This window comes from Ceratocystis lukuohia (genome assembly GCF_044167205.1).
Source record: "Ceratocystis lukuohia strain C4212 chromosome Unknown Supercontig7_pilon, whole genome shotgun sequence".
Lineage (NCBI taxonomy): Eukaryota > Fungi > Ascomycota > Sordariomycetes > Microascales > Ceratocystidaceae > Ceratocystis > Ceratocystis lukuohia.
Window position 1 is genome coordinate 2,133,487 of NW_027263526.1, and position 12,489 is coordinate 2,145,975.

A 12,489-nucleotide genomic window follows, 5' to 3' on the forward strand; every position below is an offset into this window, starting at 1 on the left:
GTTCTGACTAAGCATACAAAGGACAGAAAATAGCTCGACAACGACCTTCACGTGCGTCACACACATTCTCAATTCCATCTGGTGCAGAAAAAACAGCCAAATAAATAGATAGTACCAAGGTATCTAAAAAACAAGAGTAGCAACAAGCAAGATTCAAACCAACATTTAACAAAAAATAGAAAGAGTTACATGACAGAGTATTCCAAGAAAAGACAGACGATAAGGGGAATAGATAGAAGAGAAGGACAGCCCAGAGAAAGATAAAAAGAAAAAATACGCGTCAAGTTCCCCAAGCCTCTCATCTCCCCCCTCCCCTCACATAACATATCCAATAGGTAGGTAGGTAGGTAGGTAGGTATGATGTGAAATTCCAAATGAACTAAACAAGAAGGGCGGAGAGAAAGAGACAAGAAAGAATAAGAATACCTCCCCAAAAAAGGACAAGAAAAAGAAGCAAAGAAAACCAAAAGTCCGAAAGAAACTCTCATCATTTGTGCGTGCGTGTGCTGCCGCGGCTTTTAGGTTAAACATGTTTGTTCATTATGGCCGAGCCTGTTGTTGCTGTTGTGGGGGCTGTGGTGCTTGGAACATGCCTCCTGCACCTGGACCGCTACCACTAGAAGCCCCGCCCTCTGTCGATATATCACCCTCAATCGTCTTGCGCCAATGATCTGGCATGCAGACACAGACCAGCGGGAAAGCCTTAATCTCACCGCTGACAGGTGGTGTGACGTCACGACCGACTGTTGCCGATGCACTAGAAACGCCGCTGTCTCGTTGAGCTTGGCGTCGTGCCTCCCACTCTTCTGCACGCTCATCCATCATGATGCCTGTAGCCCAGCCGTCGTCCCAGATGCCCACCACCTTGACCATGTCGCCACGTTCCAACGTGAACTCGTCGGGCGCACGGGGTTGGTAGGCCCAAAGCACTGCGACGCGGTCACCTGGGTGGATGTCTTCGTGCGAGTAGTAGTCCTTGAAAAACGGCAGTTGTTCTGATTGCTGACTGTTAACACCTGGGGCAGATGACATATCACCGGCACTAGTAGGTGATAATGGCTCCTCAGTGTTAAGCAATGAGCTGCTAGAAAGCGAAGCGTTGCGACGAACGGCTGCTGGAGGTGGTCTGAGAATTGCGGCACGCGGCTCGGGGCTCTCTCCAAATCCATCAGAAGAAGACCGATCGTTGATGTGATGGCGGCGAGACGTGGGAGTGATGCCCGCATTTCCTGATGTAGTGGAAGGGACATTGGCGTGTCCCTCGAGGGCTGACATGCGAGCAATCCGCCCTCCAGGGAGGACTTCGTATCCCTGAGGAGGCGGGGTTACAGCAGTGGGGGGTGCAGAGAGAGAACTCTTAGCGCCGTGCTGAGACATGGGTGGAATTGAGGATGTTCCCTTGCGTGCAGGTGAGGGCTGGTTGAACACACTCCCATTAGAGCTTCCCCGGTGGCGGCGACGCAAAAAGGCCCTAACCAGCCAGACCAATCCCAGTAGGAGCAAGGCACCCGCAATGGATCCAATAACAATACCAGCAATAGCACCACCAGAAAGACCATCGTCACTTTTATTATTAGAAGCTTCAGCACTGGGAGAACTACTCGAAGTCGATGTTGCAGTCGGCAGGCTGAAGGTCATGGTCGAAGTGATTGATGGCAGTGTAACATTGGCGCAAATATCACCAGCGTTAGCAGAGTAGCAGCATGTGTCGGTTGAGTTCGTGCCGCCGGTAGCGCAGTAAGAACAAAGGCCAATAGTGCTATCCCCAAAGCCACAGTTAGTAGGCTCGTTTGACGAGCCGGAGATGCATGTAGAAGAAAGTGTTTCGTCAGAAGAAGCACATAGATTAAAGTCAGCCTTTATTAGACTCATAGCGTTTGAGCTAGAGTTGCCACACAAGGAGTTGTCCTCAGTGACGTAGGCTTCGCTAGAAGCGAATTGAGCCTAAGGGATGTCAGTACGTGGAGAAATTGAACGTGTATATATAATTTCTTTACTTACGCAGGATGTGGCACACAAGGGCATGGAATTAGACGTGGAAACACCACATTCTGAGGCTGACATTTGCACCAGTGCACTGCAAATAGTAGATTTAGTCCAACGGGCATAGTATTCCGTGGCATTTCTGTAATTTACAGCATTACAGCCAAATTGGTTTTGATACCTAGAGCGTAACAATGGGATGTTAGAGTATGACTTAAATAACCCTTGGAAAATATTGGGATACTAACTTTTCTTTGATCCATGATGTGTTGACATAGTTGCCAATTTCACGATCAAAACTAGTGAGGTCGGTGACGTATGACATGAAGGAACTATGGGAGAGCAATTTGTTAGTGTGATGGCTAAGATATCAAGCCAAAGGATTAACCAGGTGTGGTGAAGGGCGTGAGATGACGTGGGACCAGGAACCAATAATGACATCAAAAAGCCGCAACAATAGCATTGTTGTCGAGGCGCGACGTGAATAAGCATGTGGAGACGAAGACGCATAAGTGGCTTGTCAATGAAAGCCAAGTCACGCAAGCCAGCATACCAACGCCACTATGACAAGGCTTTTCGATTTGATGTTAAGAGACATGTGCCCGTCACAGGTTGGTGACAACATCCAGCCACATTAAAGCTCACGCTGGTAGGAGGTACAAAGAAACAAAGAAATGAGCTAAGAACTTACTATGTTTCTGCCAGCGAGTCACTAAGTGATATAGATGCAGCAGACCAGGCTGGACACGCGGTAGAGCCCGAAAGGGCAAAGCAGTCGCTAGTAGCAGCAGACACCAATGCGGGTGAGGGGGCAGCTGCTAACGCCATGGCCACAGCCAAAAACGACGGATATGTCATTTTTGGTACCGGTTGTGACGAGAGCTTTAGCTCCAAGTATAGTTGATGCGCTGCGATAAGGCCTAGTAAGCCGCAGTGGGGGAGGATATGGGGTTGGAATCGCTGTTGTCGCTTGCTGGAATGCAAATGAGAGGGAGACTGCCTTCAGGTCGTAGGGTCGTCTGTTAATCGGGAAATGTAGTCGCAGCGCAAAATGATTGTCTTTCCTTATAGTGAGAGGAATGCAGTCATAGCCTCGACAATTAGTTTAGTTGGTATAATTGGTTGGCTATGGTTGAAGGAAAGATCAGACGGCCCGACACGCGAGAGATAGTGAGCCTTGCTAGTTTCCGGTCAAGAACTCGATTATCGTTTCGGGGGTAAGTATCCTCAATGGAACGGCGGCCAGGCAACGCAAAGACACAAGAAGTGAAGAAAAATCCGACAACTAAACGAAAGAAATGCTAGGTGGCGGAGACGTGGATATGCGAGGGCCTGCAGCAAGAGTAGGGCTGTTATTGTCGCTAGCTGTTGGGCGCATATGCAGGCAGGCAGTTCGGCGCTGGCAAAGAAAGAGCCAAGGAAGCAGAAACGGTGTTGGGCGAATGTACTCTCCAAAAACCCATAGGGCTCCGGCAAGGGAAGATTAGAGACAGCGGAACAGACACACTGGCTAGCCTGTGCTGACAGGAGGTGGAGAGAAATATCGACTCAGTTCGAGAAGGGATACGAAAAGAGAAGATATAAGAGGAGCTGCCGGATACGTGGACGCTGACGAGACTGAAGACAGACGGACCGACAAGAATTACGAGTCGTGATAATTGACAGCCAGGCGAGGGTGGAAGAAAAGGAGTGAAAGGTTCGAGAGCGAAGGCGAAAGCGAACCGAATCAAGCGCAACAACGGGCGGCGATTAAGAAAGAAGAAGCAAACAATTCAATGAGCGTGAGGTAAAAAAAAATAGTATATAAAAATATAAAAATAAAATAGAGAAATGAAATAAAAACGAGTGACGATTTGTTTCTTCTTCCTCAATAAGGGCGGTGATGCACCAAGAACGAACGAAGGGAGAGAGTGGGAGGAAATCGCAGCGACGCCAGCAGCAAGCAAGATAGAGAGACACCGAAACAACAAAAGAAGAGGGAAAAAAAAAGATGAGTAAAAAATGAGCGACGTGTATCGAGGGGGGTTGTGTGTAAGAGATGGGCAGGTTGAAGATTGAAGCTAAGCCGGTAGCCTTGACCGCATTTCAGGGGAGGGCTACAGAGCAGCTACAGGGAGTTCCTCACTAAAAACAATATATCTCCAAGGATATGCAGTATTTTACAGGGGGTCCACCCATTACACTACAACTAAACACAACATGCTACAGGGACCACACACACGCTAAGCAGCCGACCTAACCCGGGAAAGCCAGCCTTTTCAACATGACGCAGGGGCTTCCACACCGGAATTCAGGGGCCGTGTCCAGAAGGAATAGAACCCTTGGGAACGAGAGGGATGGAAGAATAGAAGGGCTCCCTTGCTATGCTTTGCCTTGTTTTGCTTTCCCTTTAGGTTCTATAAAAAATGAAAAAAGGGAGAACAAACACAAAAAGAATCAGAGCTTTGTTCTATCTGTACCTTCCTTTTTCAGTCTAAATAAGCCCTTCCCCATTTGAAGTGAAAATAGAAGGCACTTAGGCCACAAAGTGCACATTGTTGCCAAAGGCAAAGACAGCCCTAACTAAAAAAGTTGACATGCACAGTGGCACAGCCATGAACAAGCACAACAACATGGCGACAAAAAGGAATAAGGAAAAGGGAAACAAAATGCAGCCCTTTATAAACAAACAAAAAAAGAGCAAAAGGAAAAAAAAACCGAAATGAGGAGGAACAAGAGTTGCAGATCCGCACAGTTGCAGAGCAGAAAAGAAATTAAATTCAAAGCCAGAAGAAGGCAAAAAAGAGAGAAAAAGGTAGCACTGGAAATTTAATTGTGGGTCCCTTGCTCAACTCCAGTTCCACGCCAGCTAGCCCCTTCTTCTTCCCTCTACCCATTGAAACACCAAAGCCTTGATACACAGCACAGAGAACAGAAGAAGAATAATTACTCAGCCTCCTTCTTTATCTGTCGCAGTGCTTCCTTCCTAATGCTCTAGCCAAGTGTCAAAGTTGTTTCGTTTGTAACCTTGACAGAACCTCGCAGGAAGCTCTAATTCTTTTTCTTGAAAAAGAGAAGGGGAAAGAACAGGAAAGGAAAAGGTGCTCCCAGCCGTGCCGTACCAAACCCAGTGCCACGCCCCTAATTTCCTTGTTTGCTTGCTTACGTCTTTGTTTACCCTAACAATCTGACAAGCAGCGCCCAACGAAGAAGCCTTTGTTGTACCTCCTGTACCTGCATATGTACTAGCATCAACAAACACGCGAATAAAACTTGCTTCCTTCCTTGTCTTGTCTTCCTTCAAGTATACGTATCAATTTACTTTGCCGTTGTTATCGCTTTGTGTGATCTTCTTTTCTTCGTATATGCATCCCGATCTACGCCACAACAATTAAAATAATAAAGCCCACTTGTCCCTTATTAGTCCCTTTTCTCCTCTTTAAGGCAAAAAAAATCCCAAGCTATCGAGATTACCATGGTGGCGTGGCCTACAAAGAGTGTGAAATAGCGACTGCAAACACCGATGTAGGGTTAGGGTATATACACGTGACGGTGTCTACTTGGTAGGTGACAGATGATTTGCCCAGGCTTCTTATGGTTTTCTTCTGAGCCAGTAACAGATCATAATAAATACCATATTTACATACAATAGCGTAGCTGCTAGATAAATGTAATTTGCAGCACTAGGATAATGTGTCATTTTATTTACTATATAAATCAATGAAATATACTAGCTCATCTTAGAATTCTCCTTTTTGCTTACCAACCCCACCCCCACCTAGCACTTCACTGAAGGCTTCGCTTCTTTTCTTATCCAAACCCTTACACTATTGTCATCCCCGGTTTCGATTCTTCAACATAGTCAGAATTTCTGCCCCAGAATGTCTGTTAAAACTATTCTTGTCACTGGCGCTAGCCGCGGCATTGGTCTTGATATCGCCAAAGCTCTGGTCGCCGCCAACCACCAAGTTGTGGTCACAGCCCGCAGTACAGAGGAGCTGGAGAAGTTAAAGCTCATAGCCCCAGAGCGGGTGGCGTATTTAGCGGGGGACATGGCAGACTTTTCGGTGTGTGAAACGAGGCTGCCTATTTTGGCTCCTATTTTGTATGCTTGCCCACTGCATCGACCAGCTAACCGTCGCCCGAATAGCTCCCATCCCGGCTTGTTGACCTCGCTGTTTCGACTTTTGGTGGGCTTGATGGTGTCGTGGTCAACCACGGCGTGCTAGCCCCCATTAACAAACTGGCTGATGCACCACTTGATGAGTGGAAGTCCTTGTATGACGTTAATTTGTTTAGCGGCATTGCCCTTGTGCGTTCATCTACTCCATGAAAATACCCATTCACCCGTTCTTTCCCTCCATTTTCTAATAATCGATGTGCTACTGCTAGGCCAAAGCTGCCATCCCCGCCCTGCGCACGTCCCACGGCATGGTTGTCTGGATATCCTCTGGTGCTGCCACCAATAACTACACTAGCTGGAGCGCATATGGCTCATCCAAAGCCGCCATAAACTCCATTTCTGCGCATCTGGCTGCCGAAGAGCCGGAAATCACTAGCTTCGCACTGGCACCTGGCGTCGTCGCAACTGACATGCAGACACAAATCCGCGCTTCCAAAAATATGGACCCCACGCAGTTGGCACGCTTTGTCGATTTGCACCAGTCCGATAAGCTGCTCAAGCCAGAATGGGTCGGTGCAGTGGTGGCGAAAATTGTCACGAAGCAAGATGTCACGCTGAGTGGAAAGTTCCTTCGGTATGTATTCAGATTATTACGGCTACAGAATTTCGGATTTCAGAGTGTGATGATCGCTGACAGTATTTGATTGTGGTAGTATCACTGATCCTGCGCTGGCTGCCTATGCCCCATGAAGCTAGTTAGATGTAAATTGATAAGACTACTAAGCAAGCAACGAGTTTATTTAGATATATATTTCTAGACAGCGCGCTTCAACATGTTAGCTGAAAGTGTATCATAGAACACAGGGTGCTGGCAAAATTTTCGATGAAGGGGTTCCATGTCAGGCGAAAGATGAAAAGTAACTTATTCCACATGAAATTGAAAAGTTCGGATAGCACGAATGTATGTTTTGCATCATTTGGAACAGGATAGGGAATATGGGCGTAGAGATTAGGATTAAACGTACATAGTATATATTTCTACGTAGGAGCGATAGCGACCTATCTTCTCGTGGTATATCTACGACTACGGCAAAATGAAGTGGGACACGCACCAAGGTTGCGGTTGAAGCCTGACGATGAGCTGTTAGTATGTTTGATTTGCCAAGAGTATCAAGCAGTAACAGATTGATGTGGGTGTGGGGAATAGTATCAGATACGTCGTTTGGCATAGACAAGTCAATCAGCATCGAGGCAGAAACCTCCATAAGCCTGGGGCGACAACTTATTCATCATAGAAACTGGGAAATGAAAAAAAAAAAAAAAGCATGTAGGAGTTTGTCTTACCTGGTAAACGTAGAGAGAGGCTGAGAGAAGGTCAAGCAAAGGGCTATCTTTTGCCTGCTTTCTGGTGGGAACTGAGAGTTGGGGAGTATTCCATAACCTTCTCTCGGGCCTCTCTCACACAGGGGCTTCATTCAGCCTTGACAAGCATTCAAGCCGGAAACATGGTGTTGGAGTTGTTTGGTAAAAAGTATAGAAGGGAGGGAAAATTAGCGAGATGGAGCAATGCAGTGGTCTGGCTATTTATGGACGTTTTGAAAATTTCCTTTGCCCATATTTTTCAAACTTTTTTTCAAAACCCCACTTATTAGGCTAATCGATAAGAATCGTGTTGGCAAGCACGCGTCTGCTCGCGATTAGTTGGGTACTTGGTAGCAATCTTCATTTCTACTACTGTAGGTATCCCTCACGCCACTCTTGCCCTAATTCGCTGTATTATGGCAAACCGTGTTCTGTATCTATTGTAAACCCTAAGAAAACCCTAAGCAACCACTCTTTTGTTTGTGCGCAAAACCTCATTATGTTTCTTCAAGTCGATGTACAAGGTTGGTAGTAAAAGACGTCATACTATCACACTACGTGATTTACAATGCCGGACTCACTGATGCGACATAAGCTTAACAGAGGGTTGTCCGATAACTTACCATATCTTTGGGCCAGGGAGATGGCTACACATGCTAGAGATAACATATAGGATAATACCTTGGCCATTCAATGCCCTGATCTTTCTGATCGTAGCCGGTTTGAGGTTATGATGTGAGACGTGCGGGAGAATGCAACTGTCTATATTGGGCTTCTCTGGAGGCGTTTCAGTCGCGTGTGCGGTTGAATTCCCTCATTGCTCCTACCTTTACGAGGTACTCAGTGTTTGAGGGGATGGCTGTAGCTTTGTCTTTTTCCCTCCTGCTTGTCAAGATAAGGGCACGCTTTTCCTTCGTGTGGATATGGAAAATGTGCTATTCTATCTGCTATTTTGTGAGATATACTCTCCTTTGAAGATCTGTACTAAACGGTCGGTTATAGACCCTGCGCATGGCGTGGTTGTTGGTCGCCGACCCACGTCAACCATGGGATTATTGGTTAGATACTAAACTCTTATTTTTGAGATATTTGCAGAGACTGATTTAGAAAGAAGCATATTACGCGGGTTGTTGGGGGCTTGAAGCATGTAACAGTTACTCCCGTGCGTGAGGGGCACTGTCGCGCAAAGCAGCGTCACGATCTTGTTAAGCTTTGAGCTACCGTGAGGAAAGTTGTGCCAAGTCAAAAACCCCGGCAATTAAGCCTACTGAAAACGTTCTATTCCCTACTTGATGCGTGAAACCTGACGAAACCAGGCACTTTTACCTGATACGTGGACCGAAGGAGACAATCGGTTGCCTTTTAACGGGAGAAATTGAGAAAATACACTCTGTCGATTGATATACTTTGGGGGACCGATAATAACTGACTAGTACCGTTGTAGCCATCGGCATTGACTGAGGAACGACTTTCTGAATCTGTGAACATAGACGACAGGGGGTATAAATGGACAAAGGGCCTTAGAGCCCTGCTGAATGTGAGAGCTGGAAAGTTTTAGGTAATGAATAATGGGCTATAAAGACTAACTTGACACTAAAACATGGGCAAGAGTATATAGCTGAAAATCTATCACAATTCTCTTGTAGAATCATCCCTTCTTGGAGGCTAATTCTGATAGTCGGTAGATTTTCATACAGCGTCCAAGCTGGCCTTGAAAACAGAATTGATGTCTTTCCTTTTTTCAATGGCAAATTGCTGCCAGAACTGCGATGAGCTAGATGGTACATCATTGGGTTTTAGGTCTGGAGAGCAGACTGGATCACGGGACTTTTGCTCGTCATATTTCTATAATGGGAAAGAAGATGAGGCAATGGCATAGTCTTAAGGCGCTTGTAGATTGATTTTGAAGTGTAGCTTGCATCCTATAGTCAAATAAATTAACAATCCTCACCGTCCGGTGCGTTGATATTTTCTTCTTCGTTGTGCAGTGAGATCTCGTGTGACATAGACTTTCTGTACTACTCAAGAGCCAGAGATAGTGTATTTAAGGGGTCTCATATTCTTATTTAGCTGTTTAGGCTTAGGATACAAACAGAGAATCATCGATCAATACATGGCGAGGATGAGCCTAGGAAGAGCAAATATGCGACTCCCATCCTCCTTGTAGCTTGTGCTCTCTAGCCTCCCAATGTCAGTGTGCAATATCCTACCTTGCTCAAAACTCATGGCGGCGTGGCCTTCATTGCTAGACTGATTGGGTCAGGTTTTTAATAGGAGATCGTTCATGTCAGGCATTCTGAATCTAGATCTAAAATCTCAGTATCGCATGCATAGGGAGCTACTGTGGAAGGCTATTTGTAAGTATGCCTCTACTTCAGGTCAGCCTTCTGTGGCAATGCCACCATCACTGATAGCATGTGACATTAGTAGAAAGTTGTACTATACCTTGTCTTATCTGCGGTTCTGAGGGGCCAGTGGAGGAGTAGCTTGTATCCTGTGAATTCAAGCTGGCTTGTGGAAGGAAGCCCTGGGCCTCTAGGCACCGTGTAGCGGGCATGAAGATATGCTGAAGTGGTATGATATGAGGCGTATAGACATAAGTATGTGGTATCAAACTTTCCTAGACATCTTTTACTTGCATACTGCCATTTTCAGGTTAGAGTTTCGAGTTTCTGTTGTGCACCGTCCCTTGCGACAGTTTGATCATTTGAGTGTAAGGATGGCTATAGCACCGAGAGAAGATACTAGTGCTGTGAGACAAGCCTTTGCTGGTGTTACGGACCGTCATATATAACAGCCTCATAGGAAATACACTATGTATGGCACTGTAAAGAGCCCTGGGATGCTCGATTGCAATGTGTAATTCCGATCTGTGCTTGAATCTGTTCAACCATAGCTCGGTTATTTGACAAGAAATGCGTACTTCATAGGCTTTAAGGTCTCAGGGATATCAATCTAAACTTCTCGTCATCTTCCTTGAGATTTAGTTCCATTTCATGGTATTATGAGAGAGGAGTGGACATGATACCATGCCCCCCCCCCCCCCCTCCTAATCCAGCCGCATCTCTAGGCGCTGCTCCTGGGAGTTTGTTGACTGTCATACCTTGTCTAGTTATGTCTTGCCCGAGATTAATTAGCAAACCTATAAGACGAGTCTATGACGCCAAAACTGTGTCGTTCAGCGCCAATCTTGATTGCTTGACTGTTGAAGATGAAGCATTTCCATCAAGTATTTCCTTACCTCCATTCTGTGGTTGCGCTTAAGCTGCTCCTCGCATCTTATTTGCAGCTGTAGATGTCTGTGGAAATTCCGGTGATGAGAATGATCCTAAAGAGTTGGGGTCTTAGACTACATGGCTAGAGCGCTGCTCAATGATTTGTAACACCCCGGCCACCGCAATATTGAAGAGCTCCGGCACAACAGACACAGCTAGTTAGTCAGACTTCAACTCGGAAATGGTCCTCATAGACCTTGGTGATTGCTTGTCTTTTGTACAGCAAGAACAAGTTTTAGCGATGGCCGATGTCAAGAGCTGCCAAAGCATGCAAATTTGGACTCCGCGGCAGATGGGTAGCAATAGCAGACAATGCCAGCTTGAGCAGTATCTAGTGGTCGACTATGACTGACAAGTAAAAGCACCAATTCCATGACTGTCATACTTGTAGAAGTGGGATATGCACATGGGCTTGTGCAAAATTCACTACAAAGAGGACACGTGATTTCCGCCTAAAACAATGTCTAGCCAAGTCATATCTCATTGTGTGAGGGCCGTAGATTGTGCGTGGATAAGAAAGGAAGTTGGCTAAAAACAACTGAATAATATATGAGGTACTCTTTTAGATATTCACACCCCGCCAAGGATCACGTGATACAAATATCATCACGTGACCACATATCGCTCTGCAACAAGTCTTTCCATATTGATTGGGCGGATATTCATTATCAGAAAGCTCAGTATATAGTAGGCACAAACACCCAAGTAAACAAAAAACGGACTTTTTAGTTGGCTTCGTTTATATTAAGCCAGACACGCTCTTCTATTTTTTCTTTCGCTTTTTTATTTCACTCTGGTATTGCTTTTTTTTTTCCTGGGTCACGAGCCAGCCTCACCGAGACGAGCTCTTTCCTTTCGTCATGTCGGACCACGAATTTGGTAGTACGTATGATATTAATTCCCCACCTCACCGAAATCCTGTTCCAAACCCCCGATCGCTCTCCGGAAAGACTCCGGAGCCGGCGTACAAAGGCAAATGCCGAATAGGTTTCCCTGCCTTCATTTGAGGCTATGCTGTTGCTTGGTCTTTTGTACTATTCATCGTCAACTGACCTTGGTACAGCAAGATGAGGCCGCATTGTGAAAGGATCTAAGGACAATGGGAGAAGGAGAAAAGAAACAAGTTTTTGTATGCTGAAATGTAAACATGCTTACCATGGTTTAAAGACAATGATGATCTCAGCCTGCCCAAAGCTACGGTGCAAAAGATCGTGTCGGAGATCTTGCCGCCATCAACGGGCATGTCGTTTGCCAAGGAGACTCGTGACCTGTTGATTGAGTGTTGCGTTGAGTTCATCACATTAGTGTCATCAGAGGCCAACGAAATCTCGGAAAAGGAGGCTAAGAAAACCATTGCTTGCGACCACATCACCAAAGCACTGGAACAGCTAGGTTTCTCGGACTATGTACCTGCGGTGCTGGAGGCGGCAAATGAGCACAAGGAGGTCCAGAAGGTGAGTGCCACCGAGACACGGCTAGAGAGATATGGAAGGTGGCTGGAAACCGGTCGAGGGGGACTCGCTAACATGAATGCTGCACAGGGACGTGAAAAAAAGGGCAGCAAACTTGCATCCAGCGGTCTTTCTATGGAAGAGCTGGAGCGGCTGCAGGCAGAGCAGTTTGCTGCGGCAGCTGCGCGACACACATAATACCTGACGGCAAGCTTTTGGGAGAGAAGGGTCTATACACGGGGGAAGTCTAATACAAACTAAGAAGTGTTCCGATATCTATGCGACTGCATGAATGCCTTGTCTTCTTTGTGTGTGG

The 12,489-nt window shown here is 46.2% G+C and overlaps 3 protein-coding genes across 3 annotated transcripts; 2 read left to right on the forward strand and 1 right to left on the reverse strand.

The window, feature by feature from the left end:
• Nucleotides 1–540: 540 nt before the first annotated feature.
• HOO65_070470 (SH3 domain-containing protein) lies at nucleotides 541–2,841 on the reverse strand (the record flags this gene model as incomplete). The annotated part of the gene is made up of 4 exons (XM_071004913.1): nucleotides 541–1,944; nucleotides 2,002–2,125; nucleotides 2,232–2,315; nucleotides 2,675–2,841. The coding sequence occupies 4 exons, from the start codon at nucleotides 2,839–2,841 to the stop codon at nucleotides 541–543; spliced, it is 1,779 nt and encodes a 592-aa protein (XP_070857188.1).
• A 3,002-nt stretch (nucleotides 2,842–5,843) lies between these two features.
• HOO65_070471 (putative oxidoreductase YIR035C) lies at nucleotides 5,844–6,835 on the forward strand (the record flags this gene model as incomplete). Its single annotated transcript, XM_071005118.1, has 4 exons — nucleotides 5,844–6,029; nucleotides 6,113–6,274; nucleotides 6,355–6,719; nucleotides 6,799–6,835. 4 exons carry the CDS (start codon nucleotides 5,844–5,846, stop codon nucleotides 6,833–6,835), a joined length of 750 nt encoding a protein of 249 aa, XP_070857189.1.
• A 4,747-nt stretch (nucleotides 6,836–11,582) lies between these two features.
• On the forward strand, nucleotides 11,583–12,371 carry HOO65_070472 (Negative cofactor 2 complex subunit beta; the record flags this gene model as incomplete). Its single annotated transcript, XM_071005159.1, has 2 exons — nucleotides 11,583–11,604; nucleotides 11,890–12,371. The coding sequence occupies 2 exons, from the start codon at nucleotides 11,583–11,585 to the stop codon at nucleotides 12,369–12,371; spliced, it is 504 nt and encodes a 167-aa protein (XP_070857190.1).
• Nucleotides 12,372–12,489: the final 118 nt, after the last annotated feature.